The 26,762-nt window shown below is 46.6% G+C and overlaps 1 protein-coding gene across 1 annotated transcript in view; it reads right to left on the bottom strand.

The window, feature by feature from the left end:
- Positions 1-23,548, bottom strand: part of LOC126035236 (AP-4 complex accessory subunit RUSC2-like) — a 59,626-nt gene extending 36,078 nt beyond the window's left edge. Inside the window, exons 1-2 of the mRNA XM_049793504.1 lie at positions 23,368-23,548; positions 92-2,068 (exon numbers count right to left, since the gene is read on the bottom strand). Of these exons, the coding sequence (XP_049649461.1) occupies positions 92-1,961 (1,870 nt within the window). The 5' untranslated portion in view covers positions 1,962-2,068; positions 23,368-23,548. The remainder of the gene's footprint in view (positions 1-91; positions 2,069-23,367) is intronic.
- Positions 23,549-26,762: the final 3,214 nt, after the last annotated feature.

The following is a 26,762-nucleotide window of genomic DNA, read 5'->3' as shown; positions in this document are numbered from 1 at the left end:
GCTCTAACATCTCTTTGTCCATGGCCACTGGTAGAGCTACTTGAGAAGCTGGCATCTGCCTCCATCAGCAGGGAAAGAGAGGCTTGCTCACCTTCCCCATGCCCACTGGGGATGGTCTCACTGGAACCTGAGCCTTTGGTGGAACACAAAGCCTGGCTGTCCCCAAAAGCGTGATTCAAACAGAAGCCCTCACAGCTCTGGTTCAGGCTGTGGACAAAAGGCATGGGTAGAAGACTCTGGCTGCGGCGAGCTCTTTCTTCAAGGAAGGTTGGACAATCCCACTGTGTCTTGGGGATAGGGGAGAACTCCAAGGAGGAATCGCCACTGGACTGGAGAGGTGGGGAGGTGCCATTCTTTTTCCTGCCTTTAGCCAGTTCAGCAAAAGATGTCACTCGCTTCAGGGGGGGACTCTGGATGGCTATTGCTGGACTTTCACTCAGCTTGATCGGACAGCTCACCATGCGCTCCAAAGAGCCCAGCCTGCTGCTAGGACTTCTGTCCAGGTTCTGATCATAGCTCCTGGAGCACTGCCAGCTTGTGTTGAGGTTAGGTGGTGACACATCCACATAGACCTGACCCTCAGTCATGTTCTGGGCAGCTTCTCCCTTTGCCTCCTCTTCACTGCACTCCACATTCCTTTCTTCTTGTCTCAGGTCAGGCCTTCTAAACAGATAGTATTCAGTGGGCTGGGCTGGGCTACTTTTGGTATGGTCTTCCGAGCAGCTAGTTATGGAAGATCCTGCCAGGCTGGGGGATGACTGGGAAGACAAGTCACACGTGACTAACTTGTAATAATTCTGAGTAGCCACAACAAGCCGTGCTTGGCTCTGGAAGCAGGCAGTGAGATCTGAGCTCTCTGAAGTGCAAGGCTCACAGTGGAGGTGGTAGGAGTTACAGTTAGCATCAAGAACACGTGATGAGGAGTGTTGACACCCACACACCTTCCCCGAACTCTCTGGGTGATGTGACTCACAAGACATCTTGGATTCTGTGGGTGATGAATGCAAATCCAGGTAAAAAGCTCCTGTGTCTGAGTGGCTGCAGAAGGAAGAGTCACAGGACAGGTTGGCTGAATTTTGGTTAGATCGTGAATGGCCATTCATTTTGTTGTAGAGAGCACTGAAGTTCACCAGCACCCCATTGGAGCTGTTGCAGGAAGAGTCACTTATGTAGCCCATCTGTTGGTCAATCACTTCAGACTGACTTGATGAACTGTAGCAGCGACAATGCTGGAGCTCTGAGCTGGAACAGCTGCATGTCTGTCTGTGCAGGGCATCCTGATTTCTCAGTGATTCACCCATGTTCTGGTTCCACTCCTGGTCACCACCATCAAAAGAGAAGATGGAGGAGCTGCCACAATGGCAGCTGCATTCATCCAGCTCCATGCGTACCGAGGCCTGGTGGCACTGGTTTGCATTGTTCCTCTTCTGAACATCATCACTGCTGATTTTGTCCTCTTGCCCATCTACCACACCAGACCGGCTGACCATGTTCCAGGATTTCACAATGTGGTTGGAGCCATGGAGGTGGAAAGGGGGCAAGGCCAGCTCATGCAGGTGAAAGGGAGGTTTGCCAGTCACAAGGGAGTTGTGAAGGTGGAAAGATTTTTGACCCAAGTTATCCCCAAAGATGCTAAGGTCTTCACCCTCGTTCAACAGGAAAGGGTTGTGTTGATTACTGACACTATGGACAATCAAGTCCCTCGCTTTGCCTTCTTTGTTGTCTGAGGCCTCTGCTGAGGTTTCAGAGGCCTGGAGAAAGCTGCTGTACGCCAAGGAGTCAGTTTGTGAAAGGTCTCTGTCTGGAAGGGCAGAGGTCTGTGTAATGCCTAGCTCTGGCTGGCAGAAGGGGTTGGTCCTTTTGTTCACGGAGCAGCACTGTCTATCAGGGACCTGGCAATGCACCAGGGGAATGTGATGGACAATCAGCGTCTCGCCAGTCAGTTTGGGTGAACTATCCATGGTGAGGAATGCTCTTCAGGACATCAGTTAAGCTGGTGCTACCCATGGACAGGTAGGGGTGTGCATGAGAGGCTGGGAGGACACTTCTCATGGGGGAATTCAGATACCTAGAGAGAGGCAAAAACACAAAGGAAGTCACCTCTCAGGAAAGGCAGTGACTATTTAAAGCATCCTTGGTTTGACTGAAGACTTCATGACCTAAACAGACTGGACCTTGTCAGCACAAGTACCTGAGCACAAGGTCCTGAGTTCTCCTTCAGGGAAAGCACCACAATGTAAGACAAACATGTCCCCCCCTCCCTGCAGACTCCTGGGACAACACTTGTGCTTCCAACTGATCCCTCTCAAACTTATCTGGATGTTGTGGTTTAACCCCAGCCAGCAACTAAGCACCATGCAGCTGCTGACTCACTCCCCCCCACCCAGTGGGATGGGGGAGACAATCAGAAGGAAAAAGGTAAAACTCATGGGCTGAGATAAGAACAGTTTAATAGAACAAAAAGGAAGAAAATAATAATCATAACAATAATAATAAAATTACAATACTAATAAAAGGATTGGAATATACAAAACAAGTGATGCACAATGCAATTGCTCACCACCCACTGATCGACACCCAGTTAGTCCCCGAGCAGCGATTCCCCCCGCCCCCACTCCCCCCAGTTTATATACTGGACGTGACGTCACATGGTATGGAATACCCTGTTGGCCAGTTTGGGTCAGCTGCCCTGGCTGTGTCCCCTCCCAACTTCTTGTGCCCCTCCAGCTTTCTCACTGGCTGGGCATGAGAAGCTGAAAAATCCTTGACTTTAGTCTAAACACTACTTAGCAACAACTGAAAACATCAGTGTTATCAACATTCTTCGCATACTGAACTCAAAACATAGCACTGTACCAGCTACTAGGAAGACAGTTAACTTTATCCCAGCTGAAACCAGGACACTGGATTAACTGATTTCAGTCAGGTGGCCAAAGGGCTGCACAGACTTTGGGCCAAATGAAGACCTCATTGCTGATGGCACTGTACACTCACAGGAAAACATGCGGACAGCACAGGGTCTGAAATGAAGTGCTGCACTCTGATGAGAGCAGTCCATCTTCTCGCACTGGATTCAATATCTTTGCCTGCCTTTAGGTACCTTGAACTTTCTTTTAAGAACCAAACACTTAACTGCACTGCCAGACCTTGCAATATTGGAGAGACACAAGTCCAGGCAGAGACTGGAAAGCAGGAACAGACTGGAACAGGAAAGCAGCAACAACCATTCTTCTCCAAAATCCAGGAGTCCCCATGAGGTCCTGAGCTCTTTTAATGGTGCCAGGGGAGCAAACCAAAGTATGCAACTACTTATTCACACAAGGGCCTCTCGTGAAAAGGAGCGGATGACTTCAGTGAGGCCATGGGGAGCTACTGCTGATGGTTAAATAGGTCACATACAGCACATTGCCTTCTGCTAACCTTTTGCTGATGATTAAGCCTCAGCTCAGGCTGGTTCCTTTTGTGGTCCTGGGTGCCTGGTTCACAGTTCCCTGACACTCTGCCACATTATCTATAGCACTTATCATCTGCTTATCTTCTTACCTGCTGCACTTCACAGCAGTACCACTGCCACAGCCCACAGTCCCAGGAGCCGTACAGGCAGGGCACTAAGAGCCCAACTCCCTCAGTGTTCAGTAAATAGCAGGTTGTCATAAAGCTAGAGGAAGATGTTCACTAGCATTTGATATGGGAGAGCAGAGAACATGTTCATTCCTCTCTTCCCCATCTAACCCAGAGGTCCAACTTGCAAGCACCTCCAGGATAGTCTGGAGGGGGTTTTCCTTCTTGCCTTGCTTCTACAGTTCAGAGAAGCCAATGCAGAGAAGTGCATTGGAGGGTGTCCTGGTTTCAGCTGAAATAGAGTTAATTTTCTTTCTAGTAGCTGGTATAGTGTTATGTTTGGGATTTAGTATGAGAAGAATGTTGATAACATTGATGTTTTCAGTTGTTGCTAAGTAGTGTTTAGACTATAGTCAAGGATTTTTCAGCTTCTCATGCCCAGCCAGCAAGAAGGCTGGAGGGGCACAAGAAGTTGGGAGGGGACACAGCCAGGGCAGCTGACCCAAACTGGCCAACGGGTTATTCCATACCATGTGATGTCATGTCTAGTATATAAACTGGGGGGTGTGGGGCTGGGGGGAATCACTGCTCAGGAGCTAACTGGGTGTCGGTCGGTGGGTGGTGAGCAGTTGCATTGTGCATCACTTGTTTTGTATATTCCAATCCTTATTTTATTATTATTATCATCATTATTATTTTCTTCCTTTCTGTTCTGTTAAACTGTTCTTATCTCAACCCATGAGTTTTACTTTTTTCTTTTTCCAATTCTGTCCCCCATTCCACTGGGTGGGGGGGAAGCGAGTGAGCAGCTGTGGTGCTTAGTTGCTGTCTGGGGTTAAACCACATCACCTGGTGTTTACAGTAAACACCCAATGATATAAAAGTTAATGCTAATACCAGCATTAGCGAGCAGACAAGCCTTGTGGTAGACTCTACCAGAGATCATCATGAGACCTACATGGGGGGCACGCACACCCTCATGCCTGCTTCTGCTGGGATGTTTCACACAGGATTAGGCTCTGAAGTAGAGAGGTCACCTGGTCCACTTGGACTGCATCCATCTGGACTATTGTGCAACCCTAAACTGCCCCCCAACCTATAGTCTCCCTAATGCCTGTATCACCCTTCACTCCCCTTTCAGTGATTCCTTTGTCTTACAAGCCTCTGGCTCCATTTCCACAGCCTCTGCTGCAGAGGCTGAAAGGAATGAGTCTGTCCTCAGCCCAGTTCCTGGGAGAATATCTTTTACATCAGGGATTCCCAAGATCACATTGTTCAAGAACCACTGTGGGTAACAGCAGCTCCTGGCTCTGTGCCTAGCACACACACATGCTGAAAGTGGTGTTCAACAGCTGGGGCAATGTCCATGTCCCATTTTGAACTTTTCACTCCACTGATGGTACATGTAGGAGTAGGAGCTCCTATTTATCCTGTCATCCCCCCCCAGCACTATGGGGAAAAAAACCCCTGGCCCTGGTCCCCCAGTGCCTATCTACTCATTCAGACTTCTCCTGCCCTTGTTACTGCCTTTGTAGCTGTTTGTAACACTTAATCACATCTCTCCATAAGGCTTTGCTATATTTTGAGTGTTGCCACAATACAACTGCTTGAAAAGCATCATTTTGAGGATACAGACTGTGATGACAGCACACTTCACTGCTGAAGCACCTGGTCTCCACTGCCTCTGGGAAATGGCTGCTTGGAACTGGCTTCCAGCACTGATCTGCTGACAAGCCCTGCTGAGCAACATCACTTCACATTGGTACAGATGCTGCTCTGGGAGGACAAGCTTTGCACAGGCACACTTTGACATTTGACAGCAAAATGTCAAGAGAGCTGACACTCAGCCATTTCCCAGCTGTCTCTCCAGAGCTCTGGCTGCAACCCGCAACTCTTCCCAGCTATTTAGTTTCAGTGGCAGCACAGGCTCCCTGGGTGGACTGTGATTCACTGGCTATCACAGATGCTGCAGCAGATGGATGCATACTCTGCCTGCTCCCAGCACAAGGCTCTGAGGTCCAATATCACAGGAGGCAGGCAGCCAGCTCCTGCCAGGAGCCATTCTGACAGCTTCCCTAGGGATATGCATGATACTTTTTCTGCCTTAGATACCTCTTTCTCCCTTGGGACACCTCTCCTGGCTTCCTCCTGTCTCAGAGATGCAGGGAGGTTAGGCAGTGGCACTGCCAGTGCAGGGATTATTCAGTTCCCAACACCAGAGCACCCTCCCTGGCCATACTGTCCCTTGGCTCTCCCTCCCTGATTCTGGAAGACTGTAGAAGGATCCTCCTTCTTCTATTTAGGGTCTGGTAGGCTGGGATTGACACTGGAGCATAAAATCCAGCAAGCAGAGTAGTTTCAGATTCTGCTGGCTTTGATCAGCTCCTTGTAAAGCCCTCACACTCCTCTGCAAGGGGAAATTTCCAGATGTGGGGATAGGCAGTCTATACCTAAACACTTTTTGCCAAATTAGTTCATTCTTCTTAGTTATCATTTGCAATAGCACAAGCCCACAGTGTGCTGAATCCTGCTCAGTCCTACACACACATCAGCAAACATAGCATCCAGCAATGATCCCTGCCCAGAAAAGTATGTTGTGGCAGTACAAGGCAGGGAGGCACGCAGGGAGCACAATGACTCTAGACACATCAGTACAACAGCTATTTTGATTGCAAATGTCAAAATTCTTTACCTTCTCCATACTGATGCCATCTGCTGCTACATGGGAGATATGGATTGTTTGTTCAGTTAGCTTGCTCTTGAGGTGCTAAGGGTTACCTGGAGAAGGTGAGGGCCAGACATTTCATTACCTGTGGATACTTCACTCCAGTCAAGATAATACAGAACAGAGAAGGATGGCATTTTGTGAGACACATATGATGTGTTGTGGAATTGCTTATCAATGCTTATACTCCTATGTACATATGTATATATATATACACATAGCAAAAACACCTTAGCTGCAGCAAAGCTCTAGGTAAGTAGTGGGAGAGGTGTGCTGAACAACAAAGGATGGTTCAGCACTGATCTGAGAGCTGCCTGCCAAGCTATGTCTGTGCTTTAGAAAGGAGGCAGCATGTTGCAGATAACAGGGGCATACAGCACCTTGCAGAGCTGAGCCTTTCAGGATCTGCACCTCATGCCTTGTAAGTCCTTGCTGAGCACTACATAGAGGCCCCCAAATCCCTCCTCTGTCCTACCCTCAAAGACTGAGGATGTGCTGATTTAAGGGTGGTTGGTGCAGCTGCATGGCTTCTGGAGTACAGCCTCCTGCCTCTGCAACACTGCTGAGAAGATGCAGAAGCTATCAGAGCCGGCTCCAAACTGGCCTGCAAGGCTCTGCTTCAATTAAGAGTGGGCTGGTGCCTCCAAGTGCTGATGCGTTAGGTGTGGCAGTCACATACTGCCAGGCATACCCCGCTATCTGTTACTGCTCTGGCCATGCTTTTGGACGTCCATTGCTGATTGCTTAATACCCTGCTCTGCTCAGCGCTCTCAGCTGCACACATGGGGCAACTGGGTTCAACACACAGTGACACAAGTTTCCTCATAAAATGTAATGCAATAGTGGGGGAGGCATGTAAAGATTTAAGAAATAAATGTGATTTAAATACAAAAAGATTGCACATATAGCATGGAGAATGAAGAGGCAGGAGCAAGATCATCAGAACTGCCAGCTGGAGGTGATGCTGGCTTTTTGGAGGGTGGCTTTTCTAAACAAATTACTGTTTCTACAAATGTCAGCAACTTCATCTATGAAATTGAATGCCCAATGTAAACCTTTAACTGGGAGGATTCTTACTGCCTCTTTCTGAATGGCTATGGTTTCACTGTCATCATCATCTTCCTCAGATGGACCAAGATCTATCAAGTCACTCAAGGGTGAAAGATGGAAAAACAGAGTTAAAAGCTCGTCATTCAGTTTCATAGATGAACCAGCAAAAATCCTTTTGTATTGGAGCTGCTTGTTCTTTGAGGGTTCTTCCATGTAAATCCCTGACTCCTACAGAGCATTTGCATTAACATGCTTAAAGAAACCAACACAGCTCTACAAAACAAGCACGAGCAGAAATGCTGCAAAAAGCAACGGTTTGTGTGAGCTTGCAGACATGGGCACAATACAGACATCTCCTCTTTGCTCACGGGGAGAGATATATTCAGTTTACTCCCTGTAAATCTACCTCCAGGCAAAAGGGCTGGGTGAAGAATCCAGACTGAAAGCCACTCTTCAGACATTCAACAGGACAGGCGGTGTGAGGGATCTCAGGGCTCACTGGTTCCAGCACCAGTTTCCAGGATCCCAGTAATGCAGTTCATCCCTGCCCCAGCTTTGCCACTCCAAAAGCTGCCAGAAAGTACTGAATGGTTTAAAAAAAAAACTCAACAGGAAAATTCCAGCAAGCTGAAGGGCATTCAGGGAGCAGTGTGAGCAAAGAGGATGGGGTGAGGGGCAGAGGATGAGTGGCCTGGGGATGGGACTGAACCATCTGGGTGAGTAAGAAGAGGATGGATGTGAGGACTCGGGAAGCCTGTAAGTTGTTGTAGGGTGGGACTAGCTAGTGGTATTTGTTTGGGCATTCATTCATTTCTCACCAGTTAATACATCTCTGCCAAATTCATGCCTTCATTAAATGCTTTAGTAAATCATCCAGCATGTTTAATGAAAGAAAAGGTGTAAAAAGAAATGCTAGTTGTTTGACTCATCCTAAACCTCCAGTTCTCCTTCCCTGCCTCCAACAGGGAGTAGCATAGTAAGGGTGGTCTGTCTGGTCCCAGGGTGAATATTCCAGCACCCAGTGTTTAAAGGGGGCTGCCACAAGACAGAAAGACTAAATTACTTCCTAAATTTCTGCCTCAGCTCAGGCTAGTTCCTCTTGTGGTCCTGAGCAAACAGTGATTCCCAAAAATACCACTTCCCTTTTCTTTCCACAGCGAGGTGCTGCCTGTGATAGCGATAAAGATTAACTTAGTTCATTTTACCCTAACAATACTTTGGCATTGTAAACCAGGATACTGCTGTCTAAGAAGAAAACCCCAAATTGAATGATAGTCTGCTTTGTTAAAGGTCCGTGAAGGACTGCTTAGTGTTGCCAAATTTAAGTGAAACTAGAGAAAAGGTAATTCCAGCAAGGGGAGATCATGACCACCAACTCAAGGACCACCCACTCAAGAAACCCACTGACCCAAAAGGTTAAGGAAGTAAAGATCTCAAAAAATCATAGCAGGCATGCATAGTTATTTACATGGTAGGTGAAGAATTTTAACCAATCATTTAATAGAATAACAATGAATATGTATTAGCTGACTAAATTTTGTGTATAAATAACTGTCTGTACTGACGGTGTGCTGGTTTGTACCATGCACCCGTATCTGCGCATTTACATAATAAAAGAAAATACCTCGACTCTGTGTGTAAATTGGGCGACACACACCAGGTAACAAACCCAAGTTTTTGGGACAACACTTGGGCCAGAGCTTTTTCCAGGACAGCCTGACTAAGCCCGTTATTAATGTATCATTACATCCCAGAACTATATAGGATTATGATGTGTTCAACATGGAAACTGCAGCACGTGATGATCAATCACAGCCCTTGTGCACATGACAGCAAGGAACTGCTCAGGTCAGGGGTGAGGGGCTTGCCAACAGAGGTGATAGGCTGAGTGAGATGAAAATAAGTAGCAGTACATGTATTCCTGCTGATGACACAACTAACATGAGGCAGGTACTGCCTCCCAGTCAGAGGAAAAGAAGCCCCAGTTGCTTTGGGCATTTTGAGTTACAGAAGACATCAGCGATAGCTCAAGCAGCAGATCTATACCAGCTAACACAGGAACCAGATAGAGACTGAACCAGTTTTTCCCATTTCTGTGCTCTCTTACTTCATGACTCATCATCTGGCATGTGACAGGAGCCACTTATAGGCTGTGACTCATGGGCATTGGTTGAGGTGATCTGGGTTGGAACCTGCTCCTCCTTCTCTCCACAGCCTGTCCTCTGTCCCAGGCCCCACCTCATATGCTCTTAATTACCATATGCAAATCTAGATGAGAAAAAACTTCTGATGTTTCTAGCTGTTAATATCACACTGAAATTGCTGCTGAATTAAACTGCAGACACAGTAAATCCTTTCTTATCACAGACACTCTAGTAGCAGCAGCAGGAGGAGAGCTATGCACTTCTATAGCATCTTTCTGTCTGAGCACTCTGAAAGCATATCGAAGATCTTACAAGAGCAGAAATTACACAATTCCTTTCTGAAACATAGATCTGTCTGGGTGCTGGAGCTTGGCTGCTGTGCAATTCTCAGAGTACTCAAGAACCCACACAGATGAGGAAAAAATCCTATAAGCAAATGAAATAGCTGAGCAGAATCAGTAGCTAAGATGCCAAGCTTAACTCCTCCTTAGCTGCACAGTTTTGGCCAGGGCTTAGCCATGAAGCAGGGCTGTGACTATCAGCTGGCTGTCTCATGAACATGCTCCTTTTACACACCTGCCCAACTGAGGACCCTGGGAACCAGAGGCTGAAATTGAGTAGTGACAAAAGTACAGCCAGCAGTTGTGCGTGAACCAGAGTCAAAGCCAGCAGAAGCATGGACTGAAGGTTTTCCCACCAACTTCTACGACTGGGAGCTGTGAGCTCAAAACTCCACCACAACAGCCACAGCAGGGCAGGGAATAAAGTGTTCTGCTGAGGGAGTCAGGCATCAAACTCAGTGCAGCTTTGTGGATCAAAGCCGGCTCTCTGATCTGTGCCTGCAGGCATACAAGATGGCAAAGCTGCTCCCGAAGTCTGTTATATGACTACACTCAATGGTGAATGAGCAGCCGTTCTTGCTCAGGTGTGCACTGCAGGGGCAAAGGCTCCCGAGATCATAGCAAGAGGTGGAGAGGGCACAGATGATTCATACAGATGGAGATATTCTCAACAGCACTGGAGATTTCAGGGGTTGCTGGGGATCTGAATCATCCCTACAATTACTATATTTTGGAAAGACCTCTCTATGAGAGATCATGAATCACATCCACTGGGCCCTCAGGACATTCCTCCTTTTTTTTCCTTTTACTGGAATCTGGCTTCAGATAACTCGGCCTTGCCCAGACCATGGCAAAGGAGAGGCCCTGCTTATCCAAGGCTTATGGGAGGATAATTTCAGAAGCAAGTCTCACTTGCACAAAGAAAAAGTACATGAGGATAGCTGCATCTCAAGTAGTTCTAGATCCCCTATCACCTTCATGACTTGGGGAAAAGACGAGTGTCCTGGTTTCAGCTGGGATAGAGTTAATTGTCTTCCTAGTAGCTGGTACAATGCTATGTTTTGAGTTCAGTATGCGAAGAATGTTGATAACACTGATGTTTTCAGTTGTTGCTAAGTAGTGTTTAGACTAAAGTCAAGGATTTTTCAGCTTCTCATGCCCAGCCAGCAAGAAGGCTGGAGGGGCACAAGAAGTTGGGAGGGGACACAGCCAGGGCAGCTGACCCAAACTGGCCAACAGGGTATTCCATACTGTGTGATATCACGTCCAGTATATAAACGGAGTGGGGCTGGGGGGAATTGCTGCTCAGGAACTAACTGGGCGTCAGTCGACGAATGGTGAGCAATTGCATTGTGCATCACTTCTTTTGTATATTCCAATCCTTTTATTAGTATTGTAATTTTATTATTGTTATTGTTATGATTATTATTTTCTTCCTTTTTGTTCTATTAAACTGTTCTTATCTCAGCCCACGAGTTTTACCTTTTTCCTTCTGATTCTCTCCCCCATCCCACTGGGTGGGGGGAAGTGAGTGAGCGGCTGTGTGGTGCTTAGTTGCTGGCTGGGGTTAAACCACAACAATGAGCTAAGCCCTAAAAGGCACAAAGGAGGTCTTCACATCGAATAAGATCTTACTGCAACACAGGTCAGCACATCCATACAGACTCCAGCCACTCCATGGCTGCATATCTTCACTATTGTTTCCTCTCTATCCAGATTAAAACTGGCACTGCATTTCTATCCAGACCATGCATTGCAGGAATCACAGCTGTAAAACAATCCTGAACCCTCCCTGCAAGGCAAAAGCATCAATGACCACTGAAGAAAGCCCGAGAAATAAGAAACTCAGTCTTAAGATAACTCAGTTAAAGAAGCTGAAAAATTATGTTTACTGTCTGTTCAACCCAGAGCTCCATGTACGTAGGAATCACTCACTTTCAAGTGGAAAACCAAACATTTATGGGATGGCAGATTACAGATATACAACCTCATATATCAACATAGCAAAAGCAGAACAGACAGCAAAGGTGGCTAAGGGAGAGTGAAGTAAAACCACAGCAGGGCCAAGTTATTGAAATAATGTGGTGGGTTGACCCTGGCTGGACACCAGGTGCTAAACAAAGCCACTCTATCACTCCCCCTCCTCAGCTGGACAGAGGAGAGAAAATATAAAGAAAGGCTCATGGATAAGGACAGGGAGATCACTCAGCAATTACCGTCATGGGCAAAATAGACCTGACTTGGGGAAAATTAATTTAATTTATTGCCAATCAAATCAGAATAGGGTAATGAGAAAATAAAACCAAATCTTAAAACACCTTCCCCCCCACCCCTCCCTTCTTCCTGGGCCCAACTCCACTACCGATTTTCTCTACCTCCTCCCCCACAGCGGTGCAGGGGGACAGGCAATGCGTCAGTTCATCACACATTGTCTCTGCCACTCCTTCCTCCTCAGGGGCAGGACTCCTCACTCTTCCCCTGCTCCAGAGTGGGATCCCTCCCACAGGAGACAGTCCTCCACGAACTTCTCCAACGTGGGTCCTTCCCACGGGCTGCAGTCCTTCACGAACTGCTCCAGCATGGGTCCTTTCCACAGGGTGCAGTCCTTCAGGAACAGATTGCTCCAGCGTGGGTCCCCTGTGGGGTCACAAGTCCTGCCAGCAAACCTGGTCCAGCATGGGCTTCTCTCTTTCCATGGGTCCACAGGTCCTTCCAGGAGCCTGCTCCAGCATGGGCTTTCCACGGGGTCACAGCCTCCTTCGGGCGCATCCACCTGCTCTGGCGTGGGGTCCTCCACGGGCTGCAGGTGGATATCTGCTCCACTGTGGACCTCCATGGGCTGCAGGGGGACAGCCTGCCTCACCATAGTCTTCACCATGGGCTGAAGGGGAATCTCTGCTCCGGCACCTGGAGTACCTCCTCCCCCTCCTTCTTCACTGACCTTGGTGTCTGCAGGGCTGTTTTTCTCTTACATCTTCTCACTCTTCTCTCCACTGCTGTTCTTTCACAGGTTTTTTTTCCCCATTCTTAAATATGTTATCACAGAGGCGCCACCAGCATCACTGATTGGCTCAGCTTTGGCCAACAGCAGTTCTGTCTTGGAGCTGGCTGGCACTGGCTCTGTCAGTCATAGGGGCAGCTTCTGGTATCTTCTCACAGAAGCCACCCCTGTAGCCCCCTGTTGTGGTTTAACCCCAGCCAGCAACTAAGCACCACGCAGCCGCTCACTGACTCCCCACCCACCCAGTGGGATGGGGGAGAAAATCGGGAAAAGAAGCAAAACTTGTGGGTTGAGATAAGAACGGTTTAATAGAACAGAAAAGAAGAAACTAATAATGATAATGATAACACTAATAAAATGACAACAGTAGTAATAAAAGGATTGGAATGTACAAATGATGCGCAGGGCAATTGCTCACCACCCGCCGACCAACACCCAGCTAGTCCCCGAGCGGCGATTCCCCGTCCCCACTTCCCAGTTCCTATACTAAATGGGACATCCCATGGTATGGAATACACGGTTGGCCAGTTTGGGTCAGGTGCCCTGGCTGTGTCCTGTGCCAACTTCTTGTGCCCCTCCAGCTTTCTCGCTGGCTGGACATGAGAAGCTGAAAAATCCTTGACTATAGTCTAAACACTACTTAGCAACAACTGAAAACATCAATGTTATCAACATTCTTCTCATACTGAACTCAAAACATAGCACTGTACCAGCTACTAGGAAGACAGTTAACTCTATCCCAGCTGAAACCAGGACACCCCCCCTGCTACTAAAACCTTGCCATGGCAACCCAATACAAATAAATAAGGTATCACCCCACAAGTCACCATAAATAAAGAAGCTAGAGATGCCAAAAAGCCCTAGCAGGATTATTTTCAGACTTCAACACAGTGGTGGTGCAATGGTTTGCTACCAGGACTAGGTAGCCATGTCCCAGTGAATAGGAGAATCAATGCAGGTATGACATTACCTAGCAGTGATGGGCATCAGTTCTGCCAGGCAGCCAGAATGCCTGCATCTGCAGAGCTTTATTATTTTTAAATTATGCAATCCTATATGGAATTTAATACATACTGTGTGCAACCAGATCAGGAGCTCCAAAATCCAGCACAAACAGAAAATATCCCAGCAGCAGGCTGGTTTTATTAGATGTTCCTCTTCACGCTGCATGTCTAAATGGTTTTTCAAACAGCAGCTATGTCCAACAGCTAACTCCTGCTAAAACTGCAGGAAACTTTAACCCTTCCCAGTTCTAGGTAGTTCTAACAAGACCATAAGCAATAACTGGATACACAGAAAGAAATTTCCTGTCTCTCCAGAGCAGGAATATGCAATAAGCAATTCAATGATATGGAGGCTGGCAGCACCCTGATTCGGGGATGATAGGATGCTACAAAGCAAAAAGGCTGAGTAACAGCCCAATAAAGGCAGCATCTGATGAGAGTAATGCATCAAATTTATCCTGCCCTCTGAAGGACATCAGGACCACATATACTTTTGCTGCTGATACCCAACTGCTTTTAGTCCACAGGCTGGATTTTGCAATCTCTAGAAAGTAGCTGGAGGAAAAGACCCTGTAGCACACAGGTTTGAAAAGGGAATTTGCCTGATTACTGTTAAGACTGTGCATTTCTTGACCCTTTTATGGCCAAGTCCTTGAACAAACAGGTCCTTTGTAATCCAGTCCAAATGCTGTCTGAATCTCATTTCAGCAGAATTCAGGCTTGGCAAAAGAAAGGCAGAATGATTCCCAAGGTGATGGGACAAGAAGCTTCTGAACTGGGAACAAATCTTTGGACCATAGTGAGACCACGCAAGATTAGAAACCACTTTTTGCCCTACACAGCAGGTCTTGATATGACCTCCCTGGCCAAAACAAATCTATCAAGAATACTTTTTTCAAGAAAGACAAAATCTAGGGCAACTGTTGACACTAGCTCAGAAATAGAGGGAGGAGAAAGAAGTAACAGACAGATGAACATATTTAGTCTTCATGGATCAACTGCTACAGGGAAGTTTTGATTTCAGCACAGGAACACAGACATTTGTGGATTGAATCAGATGAGTGAAGCCCTGTCCTTCACCTTTGCCAGCAGAGTTCAGATGCTCTGAATGAGGTGTAATAACCCCAAAGTGGGCAAATGAGTGACCAGCTGCTCCATTCTACACACACACACACACACACATGCACACACATCACAGGCAGCCTCCTCCACATGGGAACGGTTTGCATCTAGAAGCAGGTTTCGTAACCCTCCCATAACAAGCTAGGTGCCTATACAACTATAATGCTATATATTCTTGACATCTCTTATAGTGTCCAATTTTTTTTCTGAATTCTTGCAACTTTTGGGGCTTGTAACTTCCTGAACCAGTGAGTGCCACAGCTAATTACAAGCCACAGTAGTAGTTGTCTGCCAGTCCTTTTGAATATACTGGCATTTAACTTCATTGCTTGTCCTTGGGCTAGGGCAGGGAGAGTATCATCTTTTCTATTACATTTGCCACCCCTCTGAGCAGTCCCAAACTTTTTATTCTGCTCACATACAAGAGTATTCCCTGATCTTTGGTCCTGTCACCAATCTCTCTCCAACTGTTCTCCTGATGTGTGGGTAGGCTCGTATGTTTGCATGGCCAGCAGCTAAGGCAGAACTCAGAGGATCTAGATGAAACCACAGCATCAATTTACATAACAGAATATTTTCCATGCAACAGAACTAACAAAAGGCAAGCCAGAACCTTAATAAAATAGTTAGGAAGCAGACCAGGCACTCCTAATGATTATACATACTTTTCTTCTGAGAGGAGAAACTTATCCCTCACAGGGGCTAGCAACCCAAACCAAACTCAGCTTGCAAAGCTCTAGCCAGGACAGTGATCAGCTGCCCTGAATGAGATATTTATTTTAGGATATCGCTCCACAAGACAGCTCATGTGCTAATTAGGCTTGGAATGACTGGGCTCAATATTAAGGGTCTAACTAACTAAATCTGATAAACCTGGATTAACCAAGGTCTTCTGCTGAGGAAAGCCTTGCTGGGCTGCAGAGGATGCATACACCTATTCACCAGGAGAAAAAAGGAGGTCAAATGGGGATGATCCTTGATTCTGTACTGGAAGAGCAGGTCAGAGTCCTAGGGGACACACCAAGACTACTGGAGGGATGACCACTCTGCTTTTAATCACTTCAAGGGTGTTCAAGAGGTCTGAGGAGATACCTTAAGACTGTAGGCTCTCAGGTCTTCCCAGCTAGGACACACTCGCATTTGGACACCACCTTTCTTGAAGCTGTTGCGTTCTTTCTGTACCACATGTCTCAGAAAAGAACAAGTACCTGCAACAAGCGGTGAGGAAGAATTTGCCTCTCCTAAGCCCTTACACTGAGATAGGCCTCAACTCAACCAGGAGGTTTCAAAACTCTGCAACTTCTGCTCTGAGCATGTACTATAAATACACCGGGTAGTCTTATTCACACAAATGCCAAGCCATTTGAGAATACTGCTGGGCTTTGGAGTTTAACACCAAGATTCGTGGACTAATTAATCACAGTGTGTGAAAATTATTCCTATTATCAGTTTCAAATAATCCTCCTTAATTTCCTGGAATACTTCCATGTTACAAGCAGGGCAGCACATATATCATTATCATCTTTCTCTAGACCGTTCATTATTTCACATCATGAACCCTACATTTTCCCATTTAACACAAATAATTCCCATTTATTCAGTCTCTCCTCTTCTGAGAGTTTTCCAGGACTTTGTGCAGTTTCCTGAGCAGATTCTTAATTCCCTCCAACTCTGCAGTCATACTTCTGAGCTGGGGTGACTAATTGCAGTTTCCTAATCAACAGTAGGATGTCCCCTGCTTTCTGTATCAACATTAGAAGACTCTGTACCATAACTTTCTATTCCACTTCTTATGTACCCTAACATTCATAGGTAGATGTTCACCAAGTAAAGTTCCTTATGACCAGGGTAACATCCAGGTACTTATTGCAGTTTAATGACATCAGTTTAATGAGTTGGAATCAATTTAATAATTATTTAATCAGTTTAATGATTTGGAACCTGAAAAAATGTACTTTTGTGACTATCCTCTGTTACACACATTTACTTAACATAGCATCAAGCTCAAAAACTCAAGGTTTGCAACGAGACTAGCCTAGAAGAAACCAGGGGATTTTTCTTACATATCTGTTCACTGAGGAGAGGAGTTTCTTTTTGCTGTCTGTAGAGTGTGTTTTTGGGGGGGTTTTGCTCCTTCAAGTTGCACAAATTCTTGGGGTAGGGGTGTGGGAAGAAGTTTTCCCTGTCCCCATGCAAATTCCCTTTGTGGTCCCCCAAGAGATAAGAGGGTCCTCAATGTCTGACTAAGGTCTGGGTGGAAGGATATTTTCCCTAGTGAATTTGCCTCATTAAATCAGTGAGGTCTGGTGGTTTGCCTCCATGAAAGAAGATTCCCCTTTCGTTTTGATGGGCAGGCTAAGAGGTTGTGGTTTTTCTTTTCAACCTCAACTCATGCCAAGGGGAAAGCAGACAACAAGGTAGTAGACCAAAATACTGGCTGTGGAACATACTCTGGTACACAGGGGGATCACCCTTCAGTGCCTCTAGGACAAATACAAATGCATTGCTTCAGTTTGGGGTGTTTCTCCACCCTTCAATACTAAATCATGTCAGCAGCACAAAGCCTGGGAGAGGTCAGAGGTATGGAGATGGAGACATTCCTTGGGATCTCTAAAGCTTGTGCAAACTCACCAACAGAAACACAGAGAATATAAGCCCCAATGGATCAATGACTACTATCAGTGTCTCAACAAGATATGGTCAAACATAAACAATGACATGTGACTAGAGTGTTGCCACCTTTGTGTGTTAACCACCCTCATGTCTGCTGCTTGTCAGTGCTGGGACATACCTGTTTCTGGCAGTTCCTCCTCTCCTCTTCTGTTATTATGCCATGAACTGGCTAGCCCTACTGTACTAGGGTCTAGAGACCTCCAGGGATGTCCGAGGTTCTTCTGCGCTCTATGCAGCCTCACCTTTCCTCTCTCCCAGTCCTCCCCAAAAACAGTCAGTCTAAGAGGAAATGGAAGGGAAGCACATGGGAATGAAAAGGCTGTCAGGCTTACTGTAATAAGAAGTAGTCACCACCTTCAGAGTGCTTTATAAATACAATAATTATAAATAGCAAGTGTCTGCAGAAATGAAAATGAGGCATATGACATGGAGCTGAAGGCAGGAAGAGACATCTGGGTAAGGAAGATGCTCTTTTCAAGAGCCATTTCAAGCACTATGACTTGCAGCTGGAGGATAAATCTCAGCAGTAGGTTAAGTTAGATGCCGCTGACTGTAGGCAAGAGAGAACAGTTTGTTGCCAATAGAAAATGGCTAAGTGCAGATGCATGCTGAAATCTACTTGCTGTTCTTCTGAAGGGTCAAGCTCATGATAAGCCACATTCAGGCAAGAAATCCCTTAGAAGTGACTACAACTACTCACATACTAACAAGTGGTGAAGGAGAGGGCAACCACAGTAAGCCAAACCCCAGGGCAGATGTGTCACTCCAGGTATTGATCATTAGAATGAATTAGGCAAAGCCAGGGAAGAGACACCATGTGGGCCAACAATATCTTGGGACCAGATATAACTAGCTAGCTCTCATCACTCTGAGATACCTGTGCCACTGGCCCAAAAAGCATGTCAACAGGGCAGACACTTGGTCTCTGCTTCCAGAGGACATCTTGTGCTGAAGCAGAGAGGGGGATGGTTTGGTGGTAGTGCCAGTTTCCCATCACTTGCCAAGTGTCAGTACAAAGCATTGCTGCCATCACTCAAATATTTATTATTTATCACTCAATGGTACTGCCAGCCCCACACCCTCAGCACTGCACAAACACCAAGACACGGTCTCTCTCCCAACAGTTCAAACTCAGAGGGTGAGCCTGAGCCAGGAGCTGCTGTCACTTACATTATGGCCACTCACCTACATTACAGCTCTATCTGGGCGGCTCTGCCTTCTGCCTCCCACTTACTTACAGGAGTTAACAACTGCAGTCCTTCTTTCCCTATCTGCTGATAGAACCACCAGCAGCCTTGCCCAGTAAGAAATATTTGCATGTGTCTGATGGATAGAAAAAAAACCCATTGTCTATACATCCCTGAGGCTGCAACACAGCTGTGGAGGAAGAGTTTGGATGGAGAAGACTTTGTGCACAGTCCTGCTCTTGCGCTCATCTTAACAGGTATGTCCCTGCTTTGACCCACTTCTTCCAGAAAATGAACATTAAAATAATTTTCATCAAGAGAGAAAATTGGAGCAGAATCAGGGACTAGAACCATTTTGACAGCCTGTTACTTTGGAGAGTAACCAACTTTCAGATGAATGCTAGGGCATGCAGGGAACTTGCTCAGCAGATAACATGACAAATCCCTGCTAAGGCTAGTTACCAACACAGTTATTGATCATTGCTATGGATTTCACCCCCTGCCAGCCAAGCTCCCTCAGCTCCTTCAAGCCTTATCCTGCAGCCTTTTGCATAACTCTGGAATGGGGTAAGCTTCTGGCTCTTTTGGACTTACAGACTGGACTGCCAGAAGCACTTTATCCACATCAGGACTCTTCCCATGAAGTAGCAAGGGTAGCAGACAAATGAGCTTTCCCATTACTGGTTGGATTTTAATGGCTTCCACAAACACTGGAACAAAATCTTCTCTTTCAGTATTGTCCTGCAATTCCACAGCTGACAGGGAGGCACCTCCATCTCTGAACCTCCATGTCTCACCCAGCTGCACAGATCTCCGCATCTCTCACTTTTTGTTTGCTTTTCTTGGGTTTAACCAACACTCAGGTCCATCAGAACCATGCCTACTGAGATGAATTATTGCCCAGCATCTATGATATAGAAGTGGCTTTGGACTGAATGTCTTAAGCTGACACAGTTTATATAAAACAGAAGGGCAAAAAGCAAACAGCTCTGTAATGAAACCATTTTAATTTTTAAAAAGCAGATCTCTGGCATATCAGAGAAAACAGTTATAAAGCCAACAAAAACAAAGAGCTTGGAGAAGTACTGCAGAAAAGACTTTGAAGGTACATCATAAGTAAGAAAAAAATCTGGAATCACCAGGCAAGGTGAGGAAATTAGAAGAGCAGGGCTTCTGACCAACCTGAATGAATAACCACACAAAGAAGGATATTAGAGGTAAGTAGAAACAGCATCTTTGATGCTGTTTCAGCAAGAAGAAGAATATCGAAGCTGCAGTGATGACAGGTTAGACAATACAGGGAAAAGAGGGTGCAGAAAAAGAAGTGAGCATTTGAAGTGGAAACAAATTCAAGAAGATAAATGCACTCAAGTCAGAGGGACAAGATATTCTTGATCCCAGAACAATGAAAGAATAGTCGCATGATCGCAGATGGCAACAGCGCTTTTGATAAAAATATCCATGAGGGAAAAGACAGGAAGGAGGGGAAGATGTGTGGCTGCCAAATAATAAAGGTAAACTTGTACCTGTTCTGAAAGAGGAAGGGAAGTGACCCACATTAGATCTATTGACCTGCCCTTAATACTACATACATTACAAAACATTGGAAAAGAATAAGGTGACTGGGAAATAAATGAAAAATAGGGCAAAGCACAGCATGGGGTTGCTAAAGATGGGTTACTGTCTGGCTATCAAGAATAATACCAGAGTGAGATCTTGACTCGCCAGGACCATCAGACTGGAAGAAAATTAAGATGTCTGGGACAGAGAATTCATTTTTTTGTTTGCTATTACAGCCTCAGACACCTGAGAGGTGGTAATGGAGCCATGGGCAGGCCATTTCCGAGTCAATGGAATATTCTCCTGGGCTACCTGCACTTTCTGCAATGCAGGTCCAGGGTCCCTTGGAACCAGAGATCCAGCTGCACTTTGTCCCCAGCATTCTCCACCAATGCAGCAAAGAAGACACATGGCAGCAATTTTATCTCCTTCCTGTGAATCATTTTGGTCAGCTCCAGTTGCCAGAAGCTCTTGCCCATCTTTTAAGCATCTCAGGGCAGAGATTATCTGTGCACTCTCACTGCTTAACAGATGCTCTTGTAAGAGTGGCACCTACTAGCTAGGCACACCCTGTATGTCCTGGGGAGTGTTCCCATCCCATGCAGTGAAGCAGGCTACATCACCTTCTTTTTATTCTTTTAGAAAAGCATTGTACACACAAACTATATGCAATTTTTCTTCCACACCCCGATACAAGTATGTGTACGCTGCATAGATATGTACTGTTGCATGTCCTGTCCTCCAGCCCATGATGCACCTACAAATGCACATGTGTTGTTGTTACCCCCACCAACCTCCTGCAGGAGCCTGTTCTGCAGCAGCACCACAAAATGCAGTCTGGTAGCATGTCTCTCATTGTACAGTTCCCTCTTCTCATACCTACAGGAACATATCCTGCTCCCTGCTCCCATTGAGCTGAGTGGGACAGAGACCTGGAGACACAGAGAGGGTTCCCAAGTCCCAGGGTGAGATAGGGATGAGGAGCTGCAGTTCAGGAAGCCCTATGATGCTTCCAGGACATTGTCACAGAGCTGCAAGCAGAATGCACTCTGCTCCATGGTTTTGCTGGAAGCCCTGTCCTTCCCACCCAGCACCCTGCACTGAAACTCTGGGTTTATCTTCTTCACCAGGTGTAAAGGCCAGAGAGCCTTGCCACTGCACAGGGATGGAGAAGGAGCAACTGTCTGAGAATCTGCAGCAGCAAAATGGTTCCTTCAGAAAACTGCTGCAGAAAAGGCTGTGCTGATGATCACTCTCACCTCCACAAACCTCTTGGGGCTGCACAGAGCACTGACCATCCCAGGGAACACAGTACGAGGCTGGAGAATGACAGTACAAACAATACATTTACATTCCCTGACAATGACAACCCTGATTTTCCTCCCCTGTGCCCTCTATTGCTGGTCTCTGACCCACAACCCCCTGTTCCTCTAGTTCTTCAATGCCCCCCACACCTGCGCCTTCTGCTCCAAGGCTCCTCTACAGCTCTGCCAAATATTTACCATTTTAGCTACATTTTTCCTACGATCCTGTTGCTCCTGACAGGCCTAAAGATGCTTTATCTGAATTATTCTTGGGTCATTGGCAAACTGCAGAAAGCTTTTGTGAATAGGTTAGACCTGCCAAGCTTGCTCATTAGCAACACCAGTATACAAGGCTCTAGATGTCTGGAGGTAAAAAAGCAGATCTTTATTTCCCCCATACTCCATATGCCTTTACAACACCCATCAATCCAGTCCTTGTATGATCTGCTCCTCAATAGCCAATGCTAATATAACTCCCATTAACACCACATTCCCCCCAAACACCTACAAGTGCAAACTCACATGTTCAGCATTTTCCCATAACCCCAAAAGATTGTATCTATTTGATTATCTCCTTTTGTTACTACATTCCCATGTGTACATTCCCCTACAGCCACATCACTGTAACACATACCAAAATCTCATTCTTTTATACCTTTGCTTTATTGTTCTCACTGACTGCCATCCTGAACATTGCCTCTTCAGTATCTATATCCCTATCCCATATGTATCCTTCTCTTTGTTCAAGCCCTTGTCCCTTTTTGTTTGCAGATGCAATTTGATGAAAGGATTTGTGCAGAGGGTGGGGGAGGGAAGAAGGAAGGTGGGGAGGGAAAAGAGGGATTTGGCTATAAAAAGACCATGTAATTAAGCTCTAGTAACTGGTACCCAGCCTGGACCACTCATCTCAGTAATTAAAGGTAGCAATTCCTCCATTCCTAACCTTTCTCATCTGATCTGTGAAAAAGAGGCAGAGAGAAAGCATTCATTTACACAGCCAGCACAGACACTCCCTGGGCAACACAAAGGACTCCAGCCTGCACAGAGCCCGGTGTATCTCTCAACAAAGAGCAGGGTTTTACCTGCCACACTATTTTATCCTAACACCTTTTGAGCAATTGATTTACCAGTATTAAAAAAAAAAAAAGAAAAAAAAAGAAAAAAAAGGGGGGAAAAAAGCTACAAGCCACACTGACAGCTTCCTTTCCTCTGTGTCCTTTGTTTTTGGCTTTTCATGGAAGTACTGTCTGTCAAAACAGCTTTTGAGCTGCACAGCAGCATCCACCGCCAGGGATGCACAGAGAGCATGGTAGCTTGTGGGACCAAAACAATCTGTGTGGGCTCAGCTGTCATGGCAGACACAACGGAGAGCTGTGCGACTGCATTGTTGGGGCGAAGCACAGCTCGCCTCTGCACAATGAGCCCCAGACATGACAACCACTATTTCATAGCTATAATGGACAAACGCACATTCTGCGCAGCAATACCAGCCTCCTTACTCTCTTCCATCAATTATAATCACAGCAGCTCCAAAGCAACACAACCTCTGAAGAGACAAAGCAATCCTAAAATCTTTAAGCTTCATTGGGTAGCTGACAATCTCTACAAAAACAAACCAGCCACTTTGCCGGACAATGAATGGCCTGAAAACCATCAGTATGACTAATGCCCACCCCGATCATTTATCCATCTCACCTTTCCACAGATCCTTTGTTCCCTGTCTCCTCTCATTGAACACGCTCTGCTCCGGCACTGCTGAGCACTCAGATTCCAGCAGGCTCCATGCCCTCTCACCAGGATGCTATGGGAAACACAGAGTCAATTTTTTTTTTTTTTTCTCACAGCTGCATCCCTGGCAATGCAGAAGGTCTGCGCAATCACATCTCCAATGCTCCTGCTGCTGTTGTGACGTTGCTGCGTGTGAAGGAGCAAGCATGCCCACAGCATCGCCACTCCGGCTTGCAATCAGTCCCTGCGGGACCTCAGACAAGGCAGGGGATGGGAGGGAGCAGAGAAGGAGAGGAGGGGAGAGAACAGGTCGAGCTGGAAGATGGAGGATTGATTCTTACAGGAATTTGGAAATCAGGAAGGTAGCATGAGGAGAAATATGAAGACTAAAAACTATGCCATAAAATAGAGCTGCAGCATCTTATTCTGTGATGAGCTTTGGTTTCAGATGCTGCGTGGTTGCAAGCTGTCTGATCTCTTCTCCTGGCTTTGCAAAGGAAAGCAAAAGTAACTGGAGTGCTATGTTCCTACAGTTGATAATGGCAGCCAGAGCTCTTGGAGATAAAATGCTAGTCTGCAAAGCAACGCACAGGAGGAGGAGGATGAGAGGACTTATTACTAAGAGATCAGGAAGACTACAAGAAGCTTCTTGAAGCTTCTTTTACATTTCTGTAGTGCCTTGTCCTAAAGAGCTTCACCAACAGAATCTACACAGCATCCCTGAAATGCAGCCACCCCCAGAGTGAGATGCAACCACCAGCACTTCCCCCAGTGCTGAACACACCTAGGAGGGATAGGATGTCTGAAGTCCACGCTGTCACAGGGACTCTCAAATCAAGATCCCAGCAACTATTAACTACAGCTTGTGATTAAAGTGCTGCCCGTAACCTGGGCATCTCTGCAAAGCAATCCATGGCAGATCTTCCTTCCTGAAACAAGGGATCACCACCTACAAAAGCCAAGGCTCTCTTGCTATCCTGGGGCCATGTGAAAGGATTTTTCTATTACCCCCTTTTCACCAGAGGCAGCTGCAACCTGCTCCATGGGCAAGTCAGTGCAGTTTCTCCCAGGGCACAGGTAGCATGTGTGGCTACTTTTGTTTTTCTGGGCATGACCACACACCTGTCCTGGTTTTGGCTAGGATAGAGTTAATTTTCTTTCTAGTAGCTGGCATTGTCTTATGTTTTGGATTTAGTATGAGAAGAATGTTGATAACACACTGATGTTTTCAGTTGTTGCTAAGTAGTGTTTAGACTAAAAGTCAAGGATTTTTCAGCTTCTGTATTGGCTTTGCATGGCAAGGTTTTGGTAGTGTGTGTGTGGGGGGGGTTACAGGGGTGGCTTCTGTAAGAAGCTGCTGGAAGCTTCCCCTGTGTCTGACAGAGGCAATACCAGCCAGCTCCAAGACGGACCCGCCGCCGGCCAAGGCCAAGCCAATCAGCAATAGTAGTAACGCCTCCGGGATAACATTTTTAAGAAGGAAAAAAAAGTTGCTGGGACAGACAGAAATGGCAGCCAGAGAGAGGAGTGAGAACATGTAAGAGAAACAGTCCTGCAGACACCAAGGTCAGTGAAGAAGGAGGGGGAGGAGATGCTCCAGGCGCCAGAGCGAAGATTCCCCTGCAGCCCATGGTGAAGACCATGGTGAGGCAGGTTGTCCCCCTGCAGCCCATGGAGGTCCACGGTGGAGCAGATATCCACCTGCAGCATGTGGAGGACCCCACACCGGAGCAGGTGGGTGCCCGAAGGAGGCTGTGACCCCGTGGGAAGCCCACGCTGGAGCAGGCTTCTGGCAGGACTTGTGACCCCATGGGGGACCCACGCTGGAGCAGTGTGCTCCTGAAGGACTGCATGCCGTGGAAAGGACACATGCTGGAGAAGTTCGTGGAGGACTGTCTCCCGTGGAAGGGACCTCACACTGGAGCAGGGGAAGAGTGTGATGAGTCCTGCCCCTGAGGAGGATGAAGCGGCAGAAATAACATGTGATGAACTGACCGCAAACCCCATTCCCTGTCCCTCTGTGCCGCTGGGGGGGTTGGTAGAGAATCCGGGAGTGAAGTTGTGCCTGGGAAGAAGGGAGGGGTGGAGGGAAGGTGTTCTGAGATTTGGTTTTATTTCTCATTACCCTACTCTGGTTGATTTGTAATAAATTGAGTTAATTTTCCCCAAGCTGAATCTGTTTTGCCCATGATGGTAACTGGTGAGTGATCTCTCCTGTCCTTATCTCTACCCACCAGCCCTTTGTTATATTTTCTCTCCCCTGTCCAGTTGAGGAGGAGGAGTGATAGAATGGCTTTGGTGGGCACCTGGCGTCCAGCCAGAGTTAACCCACCACAGCTTCTCATGCCCAGCCAGCAAGAAGGCTGGAGGGGCACGGGAAGTTGGGAGGGGACACAGCCAGGACAGCTGACCCAAACTGGCCAACAGGGTATTCCATACCATGTGATGTCAAGCCCAGTATATAAACTGGAGAGGAGGTGCCCTGGGGGGCAGATTGCTGCTTGGGAACTAACTGGGCATCGGTCGGTGAGTGGTGAGCAATTGCACTGTGCATCACTTGTTTTGTATATTCCAATCTTTTTATTAGTATTGTAATTTTATTATTATCATTATTAGTTTCTTCCTTTCTGTTCTGTTAAACTGTTCTTATCTCAACCCATGAGTTTTACTTTTTTTTTTTTCCTGATTCTCTTCCCTATCCCACTGGGTGGGAGTGAAGTGAGCAAGTGGCTGTGTGGTTGTTAGTTGCTGACTGGGGTTAAACCATGACAACACCCCAGAAACTCAACTGTGCTCCAGGCTGTGCTGGGGAGATGTTCCTAGTGCTAGAGCAGCTCCCTTGGACAACCATCCTGGAGGGACCATTCACATTATTGCACTTTGCTATCTAACCCTGCTTGGAGGGCTGAGGTGCCATCACTGCTCCTACAGCCACTGGCCTGCTCTGAGCTAAGCAGAACTTGGAAAACAGAGCATCCACATTGGAAAAAGGTCTATGCTGGCAATCCCTACAAGCCTGAACCAAACCCCATCTCCTAAACCGAGGCTCTGTGGGGAGCGGGCAAGTCAGAGAACATGTAGAAATGTCACACACACACACAGTTCAGAGAAATGAAGAACCGTCACATGCCTGAGTACTTCTTGCTCTATGCCATGATGCATTCAAAGCAGCAACCAAATAAAACAAATACAACAGCTTGGACAATACAACACTTTGCAGAAGCTTCTGCCTCTGGAGAGGCCAACATAAAAAGTTGTGACAGAAAAATGTTAGACTCATTACTGAAAGTGACTGCCAATTGTCTCGGATCCCAGACCACTAGAAACCTTTAAAATATCTCTTTGGGCAATGTTCAAATCAG

The sequence above is a fragment of the Accipiter gentilis genome, chromosome W (assembly GCF_929443795.1).
Source record: "Accipiter gentilis chromosome W, bAccGen1.1, whole genome shotgun sequence".
NCBI lineage: Eukaryota > Metazoa > Chordata > Aves > Accipitriformes > Accipitridae > Astur > Astur gentilis.
This window is presented reverse-complemented; position numbering and strand designations above follow the sequence as displayed.